This window comes from Ochotona princeps, chromosome 28, assembly GCF_030435755.1.
Source record: "Ochotona princeps isolate mOchPri1 chromosome 28, mOchPri1.hap1, whole genome shotgun sequence".
Lineage (NCBI taxonomy): Eukaryota > Metazoa > Chordata > Mammalia > Lagomorpha > Ochotonidae > Ochotona > Ochotona princeps.
This window is the reverse complement of record NC_080859.1, coordinates 10,240,315-10,266,198: the sequence shown is the minus strand read 5'-3', so window position 1 is coordinate 10,266,198 and position 25,884 is coordinate 10,240,315. Positions and strand designations below refer to the sequence as shown.

At 40.3% G+C, this 25,884-nt stretch overlaps 1 protein-coding gene and 1 long non-coding RNA gene across 4 annotated transcripts in view; one reads left to right on the top strand and one right to left on the bottom strand.

The window, feature by feature from the left end:
* The window catches only part of LOC131478199 (uncharacterized), a 57,730-nt gene extending 53,182 nt beyond the window's left edge, over positions 1-4,548 (bottom strand). Inside the window, exon 1 of the long non-coding RNA XR_009244350.1 lies at positions 4,406-4,548. This is a non-coding gene — a long non-coding RNA (uncharacterized LOC131478199). The remainder of the gene's footprint in view (positions 1-4,405) is intronic.
* Positions 4,549-4,923: 375 nt separating this feature from the next.
* Positions 4,924-25,884, top strand: part of FAM172A (family with sequence similarity 172 member A) — a 301,851-nt gene continuing 280,890 nt past the window's right edge. For 2 of the 3 annotated variants that reach the window (XM_004586200.3, XM_058656305.1), the window contains exons 1-2: positions 4,927-5,085; positions 24,521-24,644. In XM_004586200.3, the coding sequence (XP_004586257.1) occupies positions 24,539-24,644 (106 nt within the window). In that variant the 5' untranslated portion in view covers positions 4,927-5,085; positions 24,521-24,538. Of the gene's footprint in view, positions 5,086-24,520; positions 24,645-25,884 lie in introns of all 3 variants that reach the window. The other variant, XM_004586201.2, reaches the window with a different exon arrangement.

Here is a 25,884-nt window from a genome sequence, read left to right as displayed (position 1 = left end):
CATTCACTCCATACTGGATGTAGGCATCACAACCAGTGTTTCAGCTGCTGTTTTAAATGACTGACCTTCTAACTTTTGAACTAGCCCAGAGGTCTCACACTGACTTGTGCCTGAGAGTTAACAATCTAAAATGTATGCTTACATCATGCCTTATGTACTGTGTGGGCTACTTAGGGGATTTTCATGGTTATTATTTTTACGATTAGCCATTTTTGTCATGAAGCCCAAGTTTAGAACCAAAACCCTGTTATGGATACAATTACAGCTTTCCACAGCTGTTTCTAATCTATCCTATTATGATTCCAGAGATAGGGAAAAGCAGGGTCAGAGAGCCTAGGCTTTACACATCCCTCTTTGTTGTTTTGTCTCTATGGAACTCACAAGAAATCTCATGGCATTTCCTCCTCACTTTTCACGAAGCAACAATAAAATGAAGAAAACCAAGATTGCATTGCTTCTCTTTTTTTTTCTTAATGATTTCACCAGTCTAACACAGCATTACCAATTCTCTATCCTTTTGTTCAGCACTTTATATCCAAATGCAACTTACACAAAAGTGCATGTCAAATGTTTCCAAGTAAACAATTTGGTTTTTCTTTAAAAGTGTTAAGGCCTTTGGCATCTGATTCTGGGAGATGATCCGTGTCCTGTGTGAGAGTAATGTCTTTGTTTAGGGCGGAGACTGGCTCTAAACATTAACAGTCTTAGACCAGGGGCTCCCCATACCAGAAAGACCAAGCACATGACTTATGGGGAGTCTTTGGGTCATGTGATATCAGTTTACCTGCAGACTGAAATCAATCAGGTGGGAAATCAATTAATCAGCCATTGGTTGTTTATGGAAGCCCAGTAAGAGATGAGTTTTGAATGCTGATGAGCTTTTATAGTTTGCAATACTCCAATGCATGCTGCTATACTTCCATGCCACATACCCAAGGGAGGGCAAATGTCCTGACTCCATTGGCAGCAGACAACAGAAGCCCTGTCTTTGGTGCTCCCCTGAGAGAACTTTGCCAATCTACTTCCTTGCTTGGTAGACATTTCATTTCTCCTTCCCCTGTAGCAAACTGTACCCATGAGTATAATAGTTCTGAATGAGTTCCTTAAGTCCTAGAAAATCGTCAAAGCTTAGGGTGTTTTCGGAACCCTCCAAATTTGCAGTTGGAGTCAGTATCCTATAAAGCACAAGTTCATGTGTTGGCTGCTTCACTGCCCATCTGGCCCCCTACTTATGGCCTGGGAAAGCAGTGGAGAATGCCTCACATCCCTGGGCTCCTGCGCCCGTGTGGGACACCCAGAAGTGGCTTTTGGCTCCTGGCTCCTAGCTTCAGATCGGCCCAGCTGTGGCCACTGTGGCCATTTGGAGAGTGAATCAGTAGTGTGAAGATTTTTCTCTCTTTCCTTCTGTTTTGTAAATCTGCTGTTCAAATAAACATAAATAAAGCTTTTCAAAAGGAAACTGTGAGACCTGTGAGACCTGTGCCCTCAAATCTTGCTTTTTGTCAAATTCTGGGGAAACAAACAAACAAAATCTACATATTATTGCCATCACTCACAAGAGGTGATCTTACTTTTAAAAGATGTTCTGTTTTTTTAAAAAAGCTATTTAATTATTTGAAAGGCAAAATTACAGAGAGATGGAAAGACAGAAAGAGTGGAACAAAGGGAGATCTTCCATATGCTAGTTCATTCCCTGAATAGCTGGGGCTAAAGCAGACCAAAGCTCATAGCAACCAGAAACTCCATCTGGCTTTCCCACATGGGTGGCAGGAGTCGAAGCACTTGAGCTATCTTCTGCTACTTTTCCAGGTACATTAGCAGGGAGCTGGCACAGAAACTGAGTAGCCAAGACTCAAACCAATACCCACATGGGATGCTGGTGTCACAGGTGGTGGTTTAACCCATTACTCTATAGTACTGGCCCTTGTTTTTTGTATGCTTGTTTGAATCTCAAAATATATTTTGAGCATTGGTATTTTCTCATTTCTTGAATTTGAAAAAGTAATTCCAAAAACATTCAGGAACAGGAGAAAGGGAATGGACTTCAAAAAATAATAATTATTCTGATAATTAGCTTGATTCTATGATCCTCCTTTGTGTGCTCTGGGAGTATAAACTGAACCCAGAATGCAGAAGTTGTCAGTACTTCCTTAGCCATATTTCACGTAGACTTTATTGAGTTTGCACAAACACAGGAGGATTACCCAAGGTTCCAAATTTATTCCAGAATCCAGACCTCAGCCCAATAGAGTTGTGTAGAGCAGACAGCAGCTAAACAAGAACGGCTTCTTGAATGACTTGTCTGAGCTGCCCCCATGTTTGGAGCTGAGTTCAAGTCATGGTAAGTGTGTTTTGCTTTTATTTTCAGCTTGAATAAATAACATGATGTTTGTAGGCGTCTGTCTGCTGTATATCACTGAGAACATTGGATGTGGAGGGTGCAGGTGCACTGATAAGAAGATAGCTGCCTAAGGAGATGGTTTGGAGTAGGAGGAGGAAGTGCCAGAGAGGGTATAGGGGTATCTCTTTGATCACCCTTGTGATCAAAGATGGACCAGCTGTTAGCCAGGAGGGAACAAATTCCCTTTCCTTTCTCTTTATCTCAGTTAGATCTTCAAGTGCAAAAGAAGAGGGGTGGGGAGAGAAACTGGAGTTTCTGGCTTCCCCAGAGATGTATAAATTAAAAGCATAAATAAACAAAGTAGGTTGCACAATTTTAGAGGACTGTTGTTGAAATGAGGAGAAAAAAATGTGCAGTACATGAGCATATGTGTAGTCATCCCCTGTAATGGTTTCTGCTAAGCCACATATGGGCTGCTGGAATTCTAACAAAACATATAAACCCACACAAAACAATTTGTTGCTTTTCCTTTCTCCTCACAGATCTGTAGGAAACACATTTGTGGCCAGCTAAGGCAGGGTGAGGCAGGAGTCCAATCTACCATTTGTGGTAATGTATAGGGAGAAAAGGGCACATAACCTCAATATTTTATGATGGATTGACATTTTTCCAGGAGTTACCCATTAGTTGTTGCAAAGTGTACTGGTTTCTATTTTGTTGAATAATAAATCACTCCAAAATGTACCAACTTAGAACAGCAATCATTTTGCATTACCTCTAATCATTTCTGTGCAAGTCAGAATAGGGCATAAAATTTGGGACCCCAGATGGAAGTTGTAGGGATTGGAATAATCTGAAGGTTTATTCATTTTTTTTTTGTGGAGTCTAGCTAGAACTTTGAACTGAAACATCTACATGTGTGTTTATTAGTAAACACTTTAGTACCTAATCCTTCAGCGGGTTTCCATTCTCCATAACACTGATAGGTCATGCTGTCCACTTTACGCCCAGTGTGTACCAACTCTGGTATATGACTGTTAATTTGATTTCAATATTTTAATTTTATTAATTTTTTACATTTCACTGAGTTTCCCAATTCTGTTTTGCTTTTCTATGATCTCACATTAGTCTCATCAGAATCTTCTTGGCTCTGCAAGACTCCAAGTCTTTCAGTCTTTCCCAATTTTCTTCCTTTTTTAAAATTTTCTTTCTAATAAGAGAGTATTAGTAAAATATTTTGTGTGATGTTTTCCTTAGGTAGCACAGGCTGTGTAAGTTTGGGGCAGGCTTGTCTTTTTTTTTTTTTTTTTTTTTTTAAATAAACTTGGTGACACTGAGTAGTCTACCGAAATATAAAATGTTTCTTTTCACTCCTCTGCTCAAAAAGTCTTGTGCTCATGCTTGCATGCGACACAGAATTCAAATTACTCAGTCTGGCATACAAAGAGCTTTAGATCCCGCTTTGCCTTTCTCTGTAAAGTGCTATTTTAGAGTGTGGGAGCTCGGGTCAGAGAAGGAGCCCACTGGTCGGGCATGCATGTCTGGGTTCCAGCCACACACCCGTCCTAGATGCTCAACAGAAGTCCACCAGGCCAAGCAGATTTCATACATCTTTTGTTTTTTTCATCATGCCCATTCTCCTCCAACCTCCCCATTTGTCTTCTGGACTTCCTGTCCTATACAGTTTTCTGCATTTCTCTAATCTGGTATTTAGCACTGCTGCCATCCCTTCATGCAGTCTAGTTGTGGTGGGCGTTGCTGTGTGGTGGAGTTAGGTAAAAAAGTGTTACTGTGCTGAGTACACACCTGCGCAGATTATGTATTGCAAACAAAGAAACACTCTGGGCTGAGGAAGACTACATGTTGCTGTTGGCCATGAATCTCCCTCCCCTAGCTGCAGGAGGGAGGCAGGCCACCTCAGCCTTGTGTCCCCAGCACCCCAAGCTTTCCTCACTCAATTAACCATTGTGGAGTTGAAAAAAGCGTGAAGAGGACTAACCGTTCCCTCTCCCCCTCCTCCTCATTTTTTTTTTTAAGTTTAACTGATTAAAATCACTTACTTACATTCCCACTGGAATCAAGCACAGCATCGACGTCGTATTCAGCTGTCACTAGACACCAGTATTGACTTAACAGTTTATGTGTCATAACATGCAGCTGAACTGAATCCTCCAAATCCAAACGTGCTCCCCCAACCCTCAACCTCCTTTTCTCCCCTTCTTTCTTTTTTTGCCTTTTTTTTTTTTCTGGAGTTGAAGGAGCCAGGTCAAACTGGATAAACCCTGATCTGGGGCATGGGGGATTCGCTGACAGGAAAAAAAAACAAAAAACAAAAAAACCCCACCAGAATGTATTTCTAATTGCGCTTAGGGTGGCCTCGCCGTTTCAGGCTATCCGGTGCAGCCTTCGGAAGGCGGGCGCGGGAAGCCTGAGAGGTAACAACAGGGAGACCCGCACTCCCCGCCGCCCAAAGCCTCCCGGCCCTCAGCAGCCCGCGTCAACCTCACCCACGCCCACGTCCACGTCCCGCCCGCTTCCGGGTTGTGGCCGCGGCCAGCCGTCGCGTAGGTAGTGACGTGTCAGGCCCGCTCCTAGACCCCGGAAGTGCAAGTCGAACTTGCTCGGGGCGCGGATCCTGAGAGGGAAAGTCATAACAACCGCACGAGGGAGTTCGGCTGGCGCACTGGAAGGCCACGCCTCCTCCCGCCAGCCCCCTCAGCCCTGTAGCTGGGGGCAGAGCTCAGGTAGGACGAGGCTTGGCGGGGCTGCCTGCCTGGTGTGGGGGGCGGGTGGGGATCGTGGTCCCCGGGGCCTTCTCAGCGGGTGCCCCTGACTCGGGGCTGGGACCCCGGCGAGCGGCCGGGCTCTCCCCGCCTGCCCCACCGGGGTTTGCGGGGATGACCCGCCTGGTCTCGCCGGGTTGCACCGAATCCCCTAGGGCGTTCAGCCCAGGGGGCTCTTCCCCCGAGGGGAGCCCTGAAGGCCTCTGATGGGTGTGTTATCCCACCAAAAAGTGTTCTCTAGGGCCAGTGCCTTACAAGAAGTCCTTCGTTGCTCACAGAGTTCCGCAAAACTTGTGAGATGTCACGGTATTGGTGGGACTTTGCATGGGGATGCAGTGTGACTTTGAAACAAAGGTGTGTTAGGAAAAGCAGTTTTCTCCTCAGCCAGGTGGATGACACTCTCAGGGTGCTCCAGGGTGTGTATCCGTTGGCCTGTGGAACCGGTCACTTGTGTCTATAAAGTTCTGTTTCATGCCAAGCACTGCTGTAGAGGCAACGTTCATTTGTTGTTCATCTTCAGGTGTTTAGCAAAAACAGTTGCAATATGCTCTCTGTTAGGCAGTACGTTATCTGTTTATCTGAAAGCTGTGTCAGGTGTATATTTTTGAAAATTTGTTTTAGGGGCTGGCATTTTGGCATACCACCTGCGATGCTGGCATGCCATATAGCGACCTGTTCTGGTCCCAGCTGCACCGTTTCTGATTCAGCTCCCTGTGAATGGCCTGATGAAAGCAGCAGAAGTTGCTCCAAGCGTTTGAACGCTTGCCACACACGTGGCAGACCCAGAAGCAGCTCCTGGCTTTGACTTGACTCAGCCCTAGTGGTTGCTCCTATCTGGGAAGTGAACCTGCAGACAGAAGATCTCTCCCTGTCTCTAACTCTTGATTTACAAAGTACATAAGTAAATCTTGAAAATTATAAATGTATTTATTTGTGGAAGAATGCTCTCTCATCTGTTGGTTCGCTGGTTAAATGCACAGGGGTGCCCTGGCCTGTTGTGGTCTGAGCTGGAGTTGGAAGCCTGGAACTCCGCTCAAATCTCTCCCATTCAGATGGCAGCAACCGAACGACCCACAGGGACTCCCAGGATCTGAAAGAAATGGAGACTGGAGTCAGAACCTGAAGTTGAACCAGGTGCTCTGATGTGGTAAAAAGGCATGGTGACATGTGCCTTAACCAGTAGGCTAAACACCTACCTTTATACCCAGTCCTTTGTTCCACATGTGAGTGACAGTTATCATCTACTTAGAAACTGAGTCAAAAAGTTCTTTAAAAACATGAAAAATATTTTTTAAGAGACACAACAACAGAGAAAGATCTTCCATCTGTTGCTTGATTGCCTACATTTGTCCTGATAGCATATCTTGGCTAAGCTGTAGCCAGAAGCTAGGATCTTGACCCCTGTCTCCCACATGGGTGGCAGGGACCCGAGCGCATTGGTCACTTTCTGCTCTCTTCCTAGTGGAGCAGATAAGCCAAGACTGAATTTACACAGGGCACATAGTCAAATGTATAGAAATGAAACCCACAGAGATTGGGATATTAGTACCTAAAGAGCCCAAAGTTTCAGTCGTGGAGGATGAAGACATTTTGGAAATGAGTGTTGTGCAACACTATTAATGTGATTAATGTCACTCAAAAAGATATCTAAAAAGATATCTAAAAATGTCTAAAATGGTAAATTTGTTCTATTTTATAACAAAGCATGAGTTAGAAGTAAAGTTGGCATAGGGCCTACCTGGTTCATCAATGACTCCTGAGCGAACTCCAGCTGACCTTGACCCAAGCAGCAACACACAACAGAAACAAGTGAGTAAAGGAGAGCTCTGACTCATGCTTTGTTATACATTTGACTATGTGCCCGGTGTAAAATCAGGCATGGCTTATCTGCTCCATGTTATGGCATCTGTTATATCTTTTCTCATTAAGACCAAACGTAATGACCCACTGTATGCAAAGCTACATTCTGTTGATTCATTCATTCACCCATGGACTTAAGTTGCTTCCACTTTTGGCTGTTATGAATAATGTTACTTGGACACGAGTGAGCAAATGTCCCTACTGTTGTTCCTTTTGGTTATTTATCCAGAAGTGAAATTGCTAGACCAGTGGTAATTTCATTTTTATTTTTTGGTCATAGTGTTTTCCATGCCACTTGCCCCATTTTACAGTGACACGAGCAGTGTACAAGGGTTCCAGTTTCTCCATGTCCTCACCAACAGTTCTCTAAATCCTCAACATGCACATTTGCTGTGTGTGTGTTTAGTTAATTGCTGTCATTATGGCTGTAATGTAGTATCTTGCTGTAGTTTTGATTTTCATTTCACTAATGATGTATGATGTTAAACTTCTTGTCCTGTGCTTTTTTGGGCCACTAATAAATCTTTTTGAAGTTTTATTACTTCAAGATCAGACTTAAATAACCATTTTCTGAACTTTGGTGTATTTTTTTTTTCAAGAATGAAGGATGTTGTCTTTTAAATTTTAAACCATGATAATTGTCAAAACTATTTTTGGTAAAGATTGTTTTATTTTTGTTTGAAAGAGTTACAGTGAGGAGAGGAGAGAGAGCTTCCATCCACTGGTTCTTTCCCAAAGTGCCCACAATGACTAGCGCTGAGCCAATCTGAAGCCAGGAACCAGGAGCTTCTTCCAGCTCTGCCACATGGTTGCAGGGTCCCAAAAACTTGGGCCATCCTCCACTACTTTTCCAGGCACATTAACAGGGAGTTGCATTGGAAGTGGAGTGCTAGCACAAGAATTGGAGCCCAAATGGGATGCTGTGCCTGTGGGTGGAGGATTAGCCTGGTGAGCTACCGCACTGATTCCATTGTCAAAACTCTTGATTTATTTCTGTAGACTAGGTATTTGTACTAACTCCAGACTTAGGATAAAAGAAACAATCTTTGGTTTTAGATCGTGTTAAAAACAGTTTAGAAAAGCCAAAGGGCATCCTGGCCTGCTTTGATTTTTAAAAAACTTTAGTGAGAAGGAGAGAGGTGTATTGATCTTGTCTGTGAAGTGGATTTCCTTTGCTAAGAAAGTGGGATGAGCAGGACAGAGAAGAGCCAAAATGATGAAGAACAGAAACAAAAAAAAAAGGAGAGTATTGGGTGGAAGCATAACAGGTGCATGTGGCTGAGTGGAGAGTGCTGAAGATCAGACCCAGTGATGGATTATGAGCAGCAGAAATGACAGCCAGGGCAGGAGGCCCCAGCAACAAAGGCCCATTCAACACTAGAGGCCTGTAGATGAGGATGGGATGTGAGAGAGTGCAGCTTGCCAGCTCCATCTTAGCACATGTTTCTGAAATGAAGTGCTTGGCCCTGCATAGTGCAGGAGGACCCACATAGCTGAGGTAGTGTGTGCCAGTGCGTGTGACTCAGCTGTCAGTGTGGATGGTGTGTACCGTCTATAGTTCTATAGGAAGAAATTAGTTCCTTCAGTCCATGCGTCACCTTATTTTCATTCATAGGCTAATGAGGTTTGATTGAGTAATTTACTTGAGTATATAACTTGCCAATGTTAGACAGTGCTGACAATTATAGATGCATAATCTGTTTAAGAAGGAAGGTTTGTTTTTTAATCCAAAATGTCTGATTGCAGTGTAGTTCAAGACAACATATCTTTTAAATAAATATTGTTATATTTTCTAGATTATCATTTATTTAGAAACATTTGGGGTACTGCATTTTGCTATTTGGGATATGAAACTTATTTAAGTGAGTTGTTTTGCCTTAGTTTAAATAGTGAATGAAAAATTGTATCACAATCTTATCACTTTTTAGCAAATTAAATCTGGTTAATTTACTACACATGAGGTAGTATGGGGCTGACTTGCTGAAGTTTCCACAGGTAAGTTGCACGTAATTCAGTGTCGGTCATTTTGGGCTAGTTTCTCCGATATTGCTTTCTTTTTTGAGAAAGCATTCATTTATAATATACATGATTTACATACATTTTTGCTTCAGAGTGGATATCACTGTGAAGACAATTCATCGAAGTAAGCGTTTGCTGAATGTCTGTTTGTTTGTAGCAGATTATGTATTTTAAAATATTGTCTGGGTGGCTAATATTCTTAGGTTTTCTTCACTAAAGATTAAAGAAGATAATGTAACTTTCAGAGGGGTTAGGGGAGATGGAGCGATCATCCATCCATTGTTTCCCTTGCCAAATTGGCCACACCAGCCAGGTCTGTCTAGGTTGAAGTCAGGAGCCAAGAGGTCTACTCAGGTCTCCCACATGGGTTGCAAGGGTTCAAGCAGTTGGACCATCACTTGCTACCTTCCTAAGTGTATTAGCAGGGAGGTGAATCAGAAGTGGAGATGCTGGGACCCTAATTGACGCTGATGGGGGATGACAGTGTCTCAAGTGGCTACTTAACATGCCGTGCCCCAGTGCCTGTCCCACAGAAGGACATTGCACACAGGCAAATAATTCTGACCCACTGATGTCTGTGAAGACAAAGGGTTCTTTGCAATTATGGGAATTATAGTAATTGGAGAAAGATATAGGAGCCAAGTTGTGGGAATGGGATGTGCATAAGAGGTGAGGAGAGAAGCTTGCTGAGGAACTTACCCTGCAGTACAGACTACTGAAGTGTATCTCTTGACTCCATTTTAGTAAAACGTTTGTGGTAGGTGTTTGCTTTTGGTTAAGAAGCTGCTTGAGACACCCTCATTGTACGTTGGAGCACTTGGATCCGAGTTCCAGCCTTGTTCCTCATTCTTGTCTTCTGCAAATGTATACCATGGGAGGCATCAGGCGGTTGAATTCTTGCCACTAGTTTGTGAGACCCATAGTGACTTGCTGGATCCCGGTTTTGACAGCCATGCCAGCCTCAAAGCTGCTGGAGACATCTGGGGAGAGTACCGCAGCTTGGAGTTCATCTGTGTTCTCCACTTTCCTCTGTATCTATCTCTCTGTTAGATGAATAAGTCTAACCTTGTTCACAAAGAGGTCTGACCTTTTTCTCCTTCTTTGAATGATCATTTCTTTTCTTTTTTTTTTACCACGAACCTTGGGCCATGCTAACTATGGGATTTAGGATGGGGCTTATCATACTCCTGTGGTTTTAGGGTAGGGCTGCCTGTGCCAGAAAGATGAACTGTCACTTAGTGTGGGGCACTGGGTCATGTGTTAGCAGTTGGCTTGGGGACTGAACTCAAACTTTGGGGGGCTAGTTGTTCAATTGTACATATTCAGTTGCATGTAAAGTCTCTGAACACCATGTCTTCTGTGAGTTTTCATAGTTATTGTTACATACATATCTTTTATAATTGCTAGTATTATTTTTGAACATTGATCCACTTATTTGATGTCAGAGCTACACAGAGAGAGGGAGAAACAGAAACGGAGAGAAGAGAAAGAGAGAGAGAGAGAGAGAGAGAGAGAGAGAGAGAGAGATTGATCGATCTTCAGTCCCCTGTTCAGTAGCTATATGACTACAATGGCTGGGGCTGGGAAAACCTGAAGCCAGGAGCCCAGAGTCTCTCCTGGATGTGTGGTGTGGTGTAAGGTGCCAAGCACGTGGGCCATCTTCTGCTTTCTTGTGTGCATTAGCAAGGCATTGGAGCAGCTGGGTCTCACACTGGTAGTTAGTGACAGTTCCGTGCTGGCCCTGGTCTCAGTCCTGTGTGCCTTTTCCCTTTGCTCATGTTAATCTGTATCCCTCTCCTACAATGGAAACAGAAGGAACACAGCTTCCAGTGAGCTCTCTGAGTTTTTCTAGTGAATTGGCAGTGCTGAGGGTAGGCTTTTGTTGCTGTTTGTTTGTTTGTTTTGACTCCTCTGATCTTACAGCTAGTGCCAGATTCAGAGCATCCTCTTCGTGGGTGGCTCCCTCCAATTTTGTAGTTGTCTAAGAACTTTTAACATCCTTTTTCTTGGCTCCCTCCTTCTACTTAAAAACTGAAGTACTATTAGCGCTTCAGAGAGAGAGATTGATTCCCATCAGCTAGTTCAATCCCCAAATGCATACAATAGCCGCCAGGAGTCAAGTACTGTACCTTTCTCCACTGCTGTGCCATCACCTCTGAGTCCTGATGAGTACCAATAAGAAGCCAGAATTGGGAACAGTATTGGGACTTGAACCCCAAATCCAAATATTCCAAAATCCAACATTTCCTGGGCTGTCATGATGTTCAAAGTTGTGGATTTCTTATTTTCAGAGTAGGAATGCTTAACTGATACGGTCAGGTGCTAGTGAGCAAAAAGCATGCTTCATTCTCTTTAGAAGGACTTTGTGTGATTGGTAAGCTGAGGATCCACTTTTACTATTTTTTTAGCACTGAATAATATCTCATTGGATGGACTGAACTTTATCTGTTCATTTGCTGTAGTATATCTTGATTGCTCCTAAGTTTGGCATAATAAATAAAACTGCTAGGAACACATTCATGTGCAGATTTTTGTATGTACTTAGTTTTCAGAGTGACTGAGAAGGAAGGAGAGATGGAGAGACTTCAAAAAAGAGAGAGAGGAGAGATGAGGAAAGAAAATCTTCCATTTATTGATTCACTTCCAAATGGGTACAATAGCCAGGGCTAGCAAGTGCCAAAAACAGAAACTAAGAACTCAACAGAATCTTACAAGTTGGCAGGGGGACAGTTCTCTTTTACTCTGCTTGCTCTATCTTAAACATTTTTAAAGGAAAATAGATGTTAAAAATTATGATATGCCATACAAATCAAAGATGTGCTTAATAAATAATTAGCGAGCAGGAGAGAAAGAACATAAACTTGTGCACGCATTCTCTGGCTCACTCCTTCAGTGCCCGAACAGGCAAGAGGCAAAGAGACTGATGCTGGGGAGAACGAGAAACCCAGCTGCCAAGTCATTGCTGCTGATTCCCAGGATCTGCATTAGCAGGCAGCTGGAATTAGGAGCTTGGAATTGAAGCCACGCATTCCAGTATGGGATGTGAACATCCTAATTGGCTTCCTAATTACTACACAAATACCCCTGATGTGTGCATATACATTGAACATGTGCGTGCGCACATATACACACACACCAGCCATATTTATTTGATAGCTTTGTCAAATTTTTATTTTGGAACACATGCATGTCTCAATTGTATTCTTTCCATATGTGTTGCCACTGATTCATTTTTTAAAATCCATTTTCTGAGTGAGGGGTTCCCTATTCCATTGAATACCCTGTCTAATGATTCTCTGTGCTTCTCTCATGAATTTATTTTAGGGTTTACTCTACATTTCAATTTTTGCTTTATCTTCTAAATGTCTATTCAAAATTGACTTAAAAAAAGTTTACAGATTAAATCACACTAGAATTCTTGAGTCTGTGCAAACTACCGGTTGCCTAAGGAATTATTTTTAAGAGAGAAGGGATGTCACCATATTTCAGATAATTTCAGCACTTTACACAAGCCTAGTATGTGTTGTATAGTATCCATATGTCAAAACTGTTAACTGGATTGCTGGAAGAACCGACCTGCTTCTCTGGCCTCCCTTTATGTAAACTAGCTGATATGTCTCTTGAATTAGCAAGAGTCTTGCAGCGTACTTTGGATTCTTGGAGAGAGAAGAAAGGAGAGAGCGAGAATATGTGAAAATGCAAATATGTGTAACTATTTAAATATAACAATTGTGAAGATGTATGAGTATTTTCAGTATTTGTAAAACAGAATTCATCAACTACCTCAGGAGTAATGCCAAAGGTTTTTAAAACTTCGAAAATTTACGGTCTAATTTTAGAAAATTATTTTGTGGCTCAGAAGTGTTTGAGGTTCTGTTGCAAAGTTAGTGGATAATAGTTCAAATGAACAAAACATAACCTTATTTAAAATTAAATATAGGCTTTTCAGTACTCAGACTAGGCCTACGTGCTAATTCTTTCCAGTCCAGGCTGGTTTATAATTTTGTTGCTGCAAATTTATGTGCCAGTGAAGGACAGTGGAATCAGCATCTGTTTTTCAGTGAAAGGAAATTTAACTCTCAGACAGAAAAAAAGCAGCATTTTCAGTATTTGTCATTTAAACAAATACAAATGAGTTTAACAAAATATTATGTTGGACAAAGCACCAGATAAAATGTTTTATGCTTGTTTTATTCCCATTCTGAAAGTCTTCCCTCCAGAGGCTACTATTACAGCATTTCCCCCTTTCTCCTTGTTTCAGAAAACAAGAAAAGTTATTTGTTTCAGAATTAAAGCCTATTTCTGCATTATTTTGAAAGACTGGCAAGTAATTATACATGGAAAGTATTCTTTTGTGATTTAATGAACCCACCCTTTAGCAGCCAAGGAGATTATTTTAAGTTAATTTCTTAGCTCTCGTCTTCCATTTACAAATTGCTTATATTTGTCCCTTATTTTAACATGTAAAAATTTAGTAACAAGTGAGGTTCTTAATGTATTTTCATGATCTGTAACTGCTCTGAAATTTCCCGAGTACCTGTTTATAATAGCTTCTTCTAGGATTTGCTTATGTGCAGGAAACCCACATTTCTGATTAAATAGTAGCACATGATCTCCTTAGAAAAAAATACCCCAAAGTAGAAGGTATTGCAAAAGATACTGCTACTCAAATGTTCGCACTTTCTTAACAGTTTCATTTATGATCGAATTAATGTACTTGGCATATACTGTAGATAAATTACGTGCAGCCAGGGACATTGTATATGACTGTGTTTATATAAGTGCATGTGCACACACACACACGGTCCTTCTCTAGGTAATGCTTGTGCAAATTTGGAAAGTGTAGTAATATAATTAGCACGTAGGAATTGATTGCTCCCCCATCCAGAGTCAGAACACATCCTATCAATAACTTGCATTGACTTGTGCGCTTTGCCGCTATTCAGGCCGCCCTGAGTGCTTTCCCACTGGTAATGACTTCTATATTTCATATGGATTTTTCTTCCAGATTTATCAAAAACTCGTGATAGCAGTGAGTTGTTGAATTTGCTTTTGAGCTCATTGTGTGTGATACCATATTATTCTTCTGAGATATATTTACTCACTAGTAGTTTAATAAAATCCTCCATGTTTTCCAGTGTTGATTGTGCTTCTTTCCCTTTTGCTGCCATGTAACATCTGCTCCCATGATGTACTACAGGATTCTGCACTGAGATATTCGGACAACACTTTCATCCATCTGTAGAATCGCCCCCCGTGATGTTCTTTCCTGATATTCATTTCTCTTGCTTGACTAGGACTGTCCTCTGTGCTGGCGGTGAATCTTCTGTAGCTATCCCTTGCTCTCCGGGATCTTTCGGGGAGAAGCTGCAGCTAGTTCACAGATTCTGAAGTAGATCTACGGTGAAATCCACATGGAGAAAGGCCTGCGATAACAGTCAGTGCCAGTGAACAATCCTGAAGTGCATCTCCGGCCCCGGTTGTTCCTCTGGTGATCACATGATTTGCCAGTGTATCTTGACTGCAATCTCTTGAACCTGAGTGAGAATCTCCTTTTTGATCCCCTCTCCCCCAAACTTCTGGTCCATAAAAACTGTGGGAGATCATAATATTTATTGCTGGTCATTGCATCTTGAAATGATTTACTATATAGATATTCATAATGAAAAAAAGTGTTGTGAAGACATTTTCAGGGCCTGGTGCAATGGCTTAATTAGGGTCTTCTTCCCCTTGCAAGTGGCAGAGTCCCATATGGGTGCCGGTTCATGTCCCGATTGCTCCACTTCCCATCCAGTTCCCTGCTTGTGGCCTAGGAAAGCAGGAAAAGATGGTCCAACGCCTTGGGGCCCTGCACCCATACAGGAGACCTGGAGGAGGCTCCTGGTTCCTGCCTTCAGATCGGCTCAACCTCGGCTATTGTGGCCATCTGGGGAATGAACCAGCTGATGGAGGGTCCTTCTCTCTGTCTGTCCTTCCCTCTGCGGATCTGCCTTTCCAATAAAAATAAATAAATTTTAAAAAATACTCTATTCCTCCAAACCTGTATCCAGGGTTAAAGTAAGACCAATTGTCTTGTTCTGTGGTGGCCACTAACTTCGCAATGCTAGATTGCACCTGGAAATTGTAGCTAACTGAACCAGCATAGCCCAGGAGGAGGACGGAAGTCCACACCGCTTTTGGGCTGTCCACTGCTAAGTTGGACTCTAAGCTCGATGCTGCTTTAGCTTGCTACAGGTAATGCTGGCTTGAGATATAAAAATCCAGTCAGCAGTCCTAAGGGACTCTTCTAAACACCAGGGTAGACAAATACTGGCCTGGAATGGAAACTTTAAAACTGCCCATTGTTGGTTTTTGTCTTTCTAGCACTAAATCTCAAGACACAGTCCTGTGGTTCTTTGCTGTGTGACTGAGTTTGAGAAAGAGATGATAAAGAAAGCCACCTTGCTGCCTAGATTGTTAGTAATTTGGGTCACACTTGGACCTCACAATTACCAGACTTTGCACAGTCTTTGTATGCAGGAACACCTGAGGCTGGCCATACGACATGCTGAGAGGAGTGTTCTCCAGTAGGGTGCAGTTCTCTGGCTGACTCCATCTGAGAGCACTGGCCTGAAGAGTGGAGATCTTTGTCTTGAGTCTCATCAGGCTGCCAGACTTTCAGCTATGACATGAAGTCCTAAACTTCTCACTGCCTTCCCCAGCAACTAGAATCTCTGTGCATTATCTGCTGGAGGAGATGGAGGAGATGGAGGTGGTGCTTTGGCCAGCTGACTAGGAGATTTTGTCTGTCTCTTCTGGGACTGGCCTAGAAGGAGAGGCTGTTAGGGTCTGTTTGGCACTAGTTCACCCTTTCTCTCTCTCTCTTCCTCCCTCCCTCCTTCTATCTCTCTCTCTTTTTCTCTGAATATGTGTGTTCTGCCTTTGTAACTCTTTCCTTCCTTTCCTTTTTCCTTGAAAAACTGAATCAGACCTGGGCTACTGGGCATCAAGTCTAAGGACTGCACTTACTTCCATCTCCTGCCTCTGAGAGGCTCAGCCTCGCCACACTCTTGCTGTTTGGAGAGGGCTCGGGAAGATAGGTGAGGAATGTGCATAACCCTGTGTTCTCCGTGTTGGTCGCTGTGTATTATTTATGTATTAAAACGAGGCACTGTGGTCTGTGGACTGACTTTCTTAGGTCTTTTGAAGGCGACTTGATTTGATGTGTGAATTGTCTCTGTGGGGAAATAATCTCTTGAATGTCTTGTTTGGTTGTCATCTTATTCTGTTCTTTATTGCTTTTTCTTCTTCTTGTTGTTTGGTGGCTGTTTATTTTTCCAATAATGATAGCTTCGTTTTTTGTTTTTAAGTAACTGTATTTTTTTTTATTTTATCGAGTGTAACTTTCAGGAAATGACTAGAAGTGGTGGCGGTATATGAAAGTGGTAAGACTAGCTATTCTTTCGTGGTTCTTGATTTCACTGTATTTTAAAAGTGTTTCTTTTCACTAATTTGAAAGGGAGAGAAAGACAGACAGAGATTTTCCATCTGCTGGTTCATTCCAAAGGCCTGTAACAAGGCTGTCTAGAATCTTCTCACTTGCGTGGCAGGTACGCAAGTGCTTGAACCATCACCTGCTGTTGCCCACGAAATGCTTTAGCAAGAATCTGGAATTGGAAGTCTACTTGGGACTTGAGCCTCAGGAACTTTGATATCAGATGTAGGCAAAGTGGCATTTTAAGTACATTACCAAATACCTATCCTCTGGTTCCTGATTTTAAGGAGACTGCTTTTATATCACTGTGAATAAATTTGTTTTGTTTAAACTCATTCATTGTTTTAAGGACATTTTCCTTTTCTTCATAGTTTTCTGTGACTTTTCTTTTTCAGAAGTGAATGTTGAATTTTATCATACCTTTTCTGCAAATATTAAAGTTCTTGTTTTCTTCTTTTTTTGTACTTTTGGTGATTTAGCATTTGTAGATACTGTAATGTTTTGCAGTATAATTTTTCTGAGCAGGAGGATTTTTAGGAAGATTTGGTCATAATGTTGACATAAACGTCTAGTGGTAAAATACTTTACACAGGATGGAAGGAAGGACTTCTCCCATTGATATTTCTCCATGCTTGTATAGACAGTGGATGCTATTTGGCATACTATGTTTCAGGCTGGTTTCATAACATAGATTACTTAATGTTTTTTGCTGATGTCATTTTGTGTAACTTGTTAGGCTTAGGTATAGTGCTCAGATTTTTCTCTATTTTTAGATTTTTGTCTTTGAATTAAGTTGGCATACTGGCATTAGTTGTGATAGATGCTAAAAATGATAACAAAATGCTATCAAATCTCAGTTCTTTTTTAAAAGTTTTATTTATTTTATTTGAAAGCCAGAATTAAAGAGAGGGCGAGAGAGAGAAATATTTCATCTACTGATTGAATCCCCAAATGGCTACAATGGCCAAAACTGTGCCAGTCTGAAGCCAGGAGCCAGGAGTTTCTTCCAGATCTCCTACATGGGTGTAGGGTCCCAACCTCCACTGCTTTCCTAGGCCATTAGTAGGGACCTGGATTGGAAGTGGAGGAGCCAGCAGTTGAATTGGTGCTGATATGCTGGCACCACCAGTAGAGGATTAGCTTGCTACGCCATTTCCCCAGCCCCAGATTTCAATTTTTGACAAGCATTGGTTAGATTCATGTACTGTTAGATGGTGGATTTAGAGGACTATGGAACCATAACCAGTGTATGTCTGTGCTTCTGATACTATTCTTGTTGGAGGATGTTTACAAGACAGTGATGGGCAAGAGAGGCTAATTACTACTGAATGAAAACCCCCATGCCCAGAATCACGACATACTAGGCTACGATGCTATGATATAGCACAACCTTATGAATTGTATCTTTTATTCCTAGGTCCTGTTGTTTGTCGTTTTAGTCTGTCTGAAGCAGGCCTGCACAGTTGCCAGCCAGTGATAGGTGCATTTAAAGAAAGTCTGTAAGTGAATCTGATACTTGTCATTTCTATTTCATAGAAGAAAAAAAGAGTGAGCAAAATGATTCAATATGCTTCCTTTCAGGACTGTATATTGACTCTGGGCATTACAGTAAGGGAAGAAGAGATGGAAAAGAGAGCCTTTTAATAGACAGTAAGGTACATTACCCTGATGCAAGTGTATCTTTGGACTATGAGAATAATCACATCAAAAAGCAACCAAATACTCCTTCTTGCCTGCTTTCAACTCCTGAAACCCTGAATCTGCTTTCTGCTTCTGTGTTTTTATGTCTTCTGGGGATTTTGTGTGAGTGAAAGTGCATGATGATGTTTTGCAACAGGCTTTCATACCTTGGTATAATGCGTTCAAGGGCATGCCTATTGTAGTGTGTATCAGTACTTTATTCCTTTTTAGTAATGAGTAATATTCTATTGCTTGGATTTACCACAGTAAAAACAAAGATTTATCTGTTTTTATTGGAAAGACAGATTTACAGAGAGAAGGAGAAACAGAGAGAAAGATCTTGTGTCTGCTGATTCACTCCTCAAGTGACTACAGTGGTCAGAGCTGAGCAAATCCAAAGCCAGGAGCCTGGAGCCTCTTCCTGGTCTCCTGTGAGAGTGCAGGGTCCCAAGGCTGTGGGCCGTCGTCGACTGCTTTCCCAGTGTATAAGCAGGGAGCTGGGAGGTGGAGTAGCTGGAATAGGAACCAGTGTTCATTTGGGATCCTGGCACTTGAGGAGAGAATGTGCCAATTGAACCATTATGCTGGACCCTGATTTATCACATTTTTTAAATTCAGTCATCGGTCAAATTAGTATGTACTTTTGGCAGTTATACAGAATAGTTTTGTAAATATTTGTATGTGCATTTTGTTATGGACATGAGTTGTCATTCCCATGAAGTGAAATTGATGGATCATGTCATAGTTTAATGTTTGATTATTTTCAAGAAATTCCCAGCTGATTTCTGAAAAGTGGACCAAGTATAGGTGAAGGATTCAATTTCTCTGCATTATCACAAATATTTACTTATTCTTTTTGATTATAGCCATACTAGGAAGTGTGTTGGTTTTGATTTTCATTTTTGTGACAACTAGCAGCATTGTTATATTTTCATGAGCTTTTTGGCTCGTTTGTATATTTTCTTTGGATAAATATGTATCCATATCCTTTGCCCAGTTTTTAATTGTGTTGTCTTCTTATTGTTATTGCCAGAGTTCCTTATCTATTCTGGATATGTCTTGTCTGTTAGACTCAACAGTACTTATTTCTTGTTCAGAAAGACACATGTCAAAGTATATTTTACAGCTTTTTTTTTGTCCTAGAAGCAAATGCTTAGATTTTGAGGTAAAAATGTCCACCAAAGATTACTATTTTAAAAAGAGAGGAGAAGAAGATTGATGAAAGGAAGTTGAACTTGGTGCATACCTAACAAGCCTGCACTGTGTCCTGGAGCAGTTCTTTCTGACTGTCTGGTCTCCTGTGTCGGAGCAGCCAGTTGCCCTTGTGGGGGCTGTGAAGTGGTTGCACTTTAGCTCCTGAATTGTGTGTGCTACATTTTTAAATCAAGATTGAGCTTCAGGTTAACAATTTGTGTCAAAAATACTAGTTAACATGCTTCTAGGTCTAGAAAGTTTTATGGTGACTTTGTAAATATTTTATTAGTTCACTTCATGGTATTAGTTATCTTTAAAATACTCTGAAGATAGTTTCTGTTTAATAATGCTTAGAATTTAGTTCATTTGTAAGGTTGTGTTTGCCTTACAATTACAGTATGTTAAGTAGTTTTTATGACATTTATATTTGATATATAGAAGAAACTTTAACATACAATTTTCTAAAAATTTAAGCATATTCATTTTTTAAAAATACCTTCTGAATTTACATGAAAATCACAGAAACAGATCTTTCATTCTGTGGTTCACTCTCCATGTCCCTGCCTGCAGTAGCTGAGACTTGGACCAGGGGAAGCTAGGACTCAAAGTGAGTCTCCCACGGAAGTGACAGTGATGGAACTGTTTGCACCCTCACTGCTGCCTTCTAGGGAGTGCATTGTCCGGAAGCTGGAGTTAAAGTGTAGTCTAAGACATGAACTCAGGCACTTAGTGAATGTGGCCGCCACAAGCTGCATTCAATGACTCTGCCCCAAAGATGGCACATTCTTGTATGTTATTATGTTTCAGTGAATGTATCCAGGTAGTGCGTATAAAACTGTTTTGTTTCTGGGAATTGAGTTAATTTTATTTATCTTTCTGGGAATTTGAGCATAATTTCTTAGGAATTCAATTATTCCAAGTGTTACATAGATTACTAATTTTATAAAGAGGTTCATTGTTTAGAAAATGTTCTCCTTTACATTATATTATATTCATTTAACTTACTCGAAAAGTTGAGCTGGTGAGGGAGGTGGAGAGACAGAGAGAGAGAGAGAGGAAGGGAGAGAGAATTTTCTTCATCTGCTAATTTCCCTCTCCAGATTGCTACAATGGGGCTGGGCCAGGTCTCCTATATGGATGCAGGGATCAAAGGAACTGGCCCATCCTCCACTGCTCTCACAGTTGCATTATTAGGGAGCCGGATCACAATGAAACAGCCAAGACTGGAACTGGCACCCATATGAGATGTTGGCATTGCAGGTGGTGATTTAACTTGCTGTACCACAACGCTGGCCCACATTCTTCCATTTAATCATAGTGCTCACCCACATGTTTTCATTACTTAGGTTACAGCAACTTTTTTTCAAGGTCACTTAGCTGCTGTGTGCTGAAAGGGGGACTAAAAACCTACACTCACCATTCCAGACCTAGTACTGTGTCATGGTACTTGGCAAATCATGGATAGGTTTGGATAGTTTGGAATTGGTCTGAGATCAACCTTGATCCAGATATGATTTAATGCAGAAGCCTTCATTTTCTGTGTAGCAGGGGCCATGTTACCATGGGCTTTGTTTTCTGTCTACTCCAGCCTCTCAGTGTTGCCCAGGGTCATCATAACACTGACCTTTGCTGGTGAGCAACATGGGTATTTTCACCATAATTTGGATGAGCCTTTTGGTTGTTCATACATCTTGGATACTGAAGTCACTTATAAGCAGCCTATTTGATTTTGATTTTCAGAGCCAATTTTAGCACAATTCTTTGAGGTCAGACCAGAACTATACCGCTCTTAAGGGATTCAGAAAATTAACCCAATTAAGCTTACTCTGTAGGTTTGTTTGTTTTCTTGATGTGTTCAGAGTATGAGGTGGGAAAGGCCTCTGTTGAAAAATTTTCTGCATTTTGTTTATATTTAATACCTACCTAAAAAGAGGAAATGTGGGAAAGTAATACCTCTGTGTATCCTTCTTTTCATTTTATAAGAGCTCATGCTGTATTTTTGAGCACACCGGGAAAATAAATATTCTGTCTCACATTTTGAAATGCTGACTAGATAAAGATTACACATGACAAGTTATTTATAGCTTTATTTATACATAGTTGATTCTCTGTTGGAATCATAGAAAGGGAGAAGATATGATAATTGCTTTGTGTAGTTCACAGAATGAAATTGCAAACTGAGATATTTTGAATCTAGTTTGTACTGTAACCATTTCTAGAAAGCAGTATTTAAGCAACAGTGGTTATCATGAAGTATACACCGTGTCAACTGTGTCCCAATTCACATCAGTAAAAACCTTCCACCACTTTATTTCCTATAACCTAACCTCCATCAGATAATGCCAAATAAACTATGTCGAGTGCATGTATTAATATATATCAAACGTACCAAACAGGTTGCTGGCTGCATTTTCAGTGGTGTTTATCTGTGGTCATGCAGGTTATAACTCTGAATTTTTATTAGGAAAACTAAATTGAGAATTTATAATGTTTCTGATTTAGCTTCACCAGCTGTGTCACAGCCCCGGAAAATAACTCAAGAGGGTAAAAATCTTCTAACACAGTGTGTAAGAAGCAATCGATGAACTGCTTTTGCTTCATGCTTTTTTTGTTTGCGCTTGTAAGGTTTAGGATTGCATGTAGTAATTAGGTGTTTACTAGCTTATATAGCACCATTGCAGCGGATTACTGTTTGACTTTTTAGGTTGTTTCACATAAAATAAAAATAGTGATTATTAATTTATATCTGCTTTTAATTTTGAACATGACTGGAAGCACTATGATATGTTTGTGGTTTTACATTAATTAAAACACAATGAAACACTCATGTATGTTATTCTATTTGGCAGTCAGACCATTTAGTACCAATGAAACATAGCCCTATTAGTTTATATTTAGAAAATATAGTGAGTTAACAAAGGACTGGAGTAAAACAAAAATCAAGAAAGCCTGCAGATAGTTCATTTAGTTGTGGACTTGTTAGCAAGGAGCATAGTGGCCACTGTCATTACTATATGCCTCTTCAATTTCTGCTACATGGTCATATATGATAAACAGTTGCTAGTAGAAATTGTACATGAGCTTGAAGAGATCAGACTGATTTCTGAATGTAAATAGGTACCCATTACAAATATTGCTTTGTGCTAGCAATGTTGTCATTGTCCTCATGTGTCTGATGTATTTTGTTTTGCCTATAGTTCAATTTAACAAGTAGAAAGTAAGCCCCCAAGCATTCAGTAACCTCTCTGTTTTGTTCAGGATTGCACATTGTCTGTGCTACAGACTAAGATATGTCTGTTTATGGAGCAGGGACTCTTGTCAAATTCATAGAATTTTGAGTTACCTGTTTACAGAATAACAGCTGCTTCTGTGCCAACTGAAAATGCTTTCCTAATCAAAAGTAATCTTATGCTCCATTAATACCTTTTAGGAAGTCTCATATATCATTGAGTATTAATAATGCTATTTGTAATAGCAATACTTGACTATACACATATTTAATAATATTTAATTCTCAATCATCATTATGAAGTGTGAGCTATACGTGATGAACAAGGAAGCATGATCTTGGATGCCAAGCAGCTTGCCACAGGCCAAAATCTGTTCCTAAGTGGTGAAACCAGAATTCATTTACAACAATTAAAAAACTTAAGCTTGCATATGTTGATAATAATAGTATTTACTTATTAGTCAGAAATAATACTAAATGTTTAATACTTAGCCTCACTATAATTCTGTGAGGGGAATATGACTATCATTTTCATTCTGAGACTATAGGAAATGAGGCCTACATATGACTAGTTAATACGGGAGTAAGGTTCTGCCCTCTTTAATTGTATCACCAGCAGTTAGGGTTTGGAACAATTCTGGTTTAAAGATATTTACACTCAATGCTAATTTTATTATTACTTTTTAAAAACATTTATTTGTTTTTGTTGGAAAGGTGTACATACAGAGAGAAGGAGATTCAGAGGGAAAGATCTTCCATCCACTGGTTCACTCCTCATGTGGCTGCAGTGACCGTAGCTGAGCTGATCCAAAGGCAGGAGCTTCTTTCGGGTCTGCGGCATGGGTGTGGGATTCCAATGCTTTGGGCCATCCTCTACTGGTTTCCCAGGCCACAAGCAGGGAGCTGTATAGGAAGTAGAGCAATCAGGACAAAAACTAGGGCCCGTATAGGATCACGGTATATGCAAGGCAAGAATTTAACCACTGAGCCATCATGCTGGGCCCATTAATTTTATTTTGTAAGTAGTTTCTGCTTTAATTTGGGAATGGTGCCATTTTTAAACATAAAGCTGATCTCTAGCTGTATACTGAAGTGTGTTTTGCAGGGTGTAAATCATTTGGGCTCCTCAGTCAGGGGTGAATTCAATTTGACTTTCTTATTGTCCTGAATAATTTTAATGCATTCTATTAATGACTGTATTTTTTTCTTTTGGACTTTAGTGTTTACTTTCCTGTTCAGCAGCTCCCTGGGAAAAGCTACCTCTTTGTAGTTTTAATGGCTTCTCTTTGACCAAAGTACTGTGGAATTTGATTTTAACAGATAATTTTGTACTATGAATGTTTACTGTTAGTACTAGGTATGAAATACGGCTTTCTGTTATTGTTATAGTTTTGTTTTCAAAAGATTAATTTTTCTGGCCTAAAGTTTTAATTATTCTAGAGGTAATCTGTGATTACTCTGCTATGTGTTTGTTTTTCCTTTCTTCCTGCATGTTCCAGGAGGAAGATATTCTGACTTTAAAAATGACACATGCTTATGCTTTATTATACAAGAAGTCTTATGTTTTTAAAGCAAACTAAAGGTGCTTTTAAAAAATGTTGAGTGATGGGGAGCTAAAACTAAATATTAAACTAAATTCAGTTCAGTGAACATTTGCTATATGAATATATACAATATTGTAATAGTAACACAAGAAATATAAAAATGACAAAAACTTAATACTTCTATTCCTGGGGCTACTAAGCTGTTAGCTCCGCCGGCTTAATATACAACTCTAACACAAAAGCAAGCAGTGATAAATACTATTTTATAGGCATCAACAAAGTGCAATGGAAATAAGGATAGGTTAGACTCCCTCATGCCCCTTGGGGATGTAGGAACTTCTCATGGAGTAGGTAGGATTTGAGTAGAGCTTAATTTATTGCTTTCATTCATTCTAGACTGTCTTCTGAAGATTGATGCCTATTTCTCTGAGCTCTTTAATTTTGTTGCCCATTTGGATAAGCATGGCACAAATGCAGCAGGGAGGTCCAGATGAAAAAGAAAAGACCACAGCCCTGAAAGGTACATGCTTAATTTGCTTTTTCAGGAAATGTTTAGGTGACCTTCCATTCATTCAAATCTAGAATAAAGCTATTGATATTTAACCATTTGTAATTTTTTGTATTACAGCAAGTATTGCAGTGCCTGAGATGTAGTATTACTTAGCAGCAAATCATAAGAACTATGCAGTTTTGCAGATATGAAAATTATTTTTCTTTTTAAAAACATATAAAAAGAACAAGTTTTTTTTCTTTATCTGATCTTACATAAATCGATGGGCATTTGGGCTGATTCCTTATTTTAGCTATTGTGAACTATGCAACTGTGAATAGACAGTACTGATAACTGTTTCATATGTTCATTTCATTTCCTTTGGATCAATTCTGAGCAGTTGGCTTTCTGGGACCTATAGTTTCTGCTATAATTTGGGAATGAGTTGGAGATTTATTTTCATTTTTCTGTGGAATATCTTTACTGCCTTCCATGATGGTTTTACTGGTTTGCATTCGCACCAACGATGTTTTTTAGCCACTAGGCTACTGCACTGGGCCCTATATGTATTTTTTTAAAGAGTTATTTATTTTTATTTTAAAGGCAGAGTTACAGAAAGAGAGAGAGAGAGATCAGGAGATACACAGAGAGCTTTGTTCTGTTGGCTTACTACATAAATAAATGCTTCTGGAGTGATCCAAAACCTGGAGCCATGAGATTTCTCTATGCCTCCATGTTGGCTTAAGGGACCAAGGACTTTGGCCCTCTGCTGCCTTCCCAACACATGATCACTGGATCACAAATAGAGCTGCTGGGACTTGAACTGGTACCCATATGGGATGCTGTTGTCACAAGTGCAAACTTACCATGCTGTGCCATGGCATCAGCACCTAGATATTATTTTGTTTCTTTTTCATGTTTGTGGCAAGCTTTAACGTTTGAATGTAGTTTGTTTTATAGATACAGGGCTATTTAGATTATCTATTTTTTTCTTGAATGAATTGTTTAAGGAATTTTCCATTTTGCCACAGTTGTTGAATTTATTAAATATCATTTATCTCAATGATCTCCTATTACTTTTTTGGTGGTCTAACATCTGTTTCCTTATATTAGCATCTTTTTTTTTTTAGTCTTGTGTTCCCATCACTTTCTTAGTAATGTATCACTTTATTTTAAAAAGGATGTGATCTTGGGGAGCAGGATGTTAACCTAGTAGGTTAAGATGCTTGAGTTTCACATAGAGTGCTTGGATTCCCTTCCAGGTCCTGCT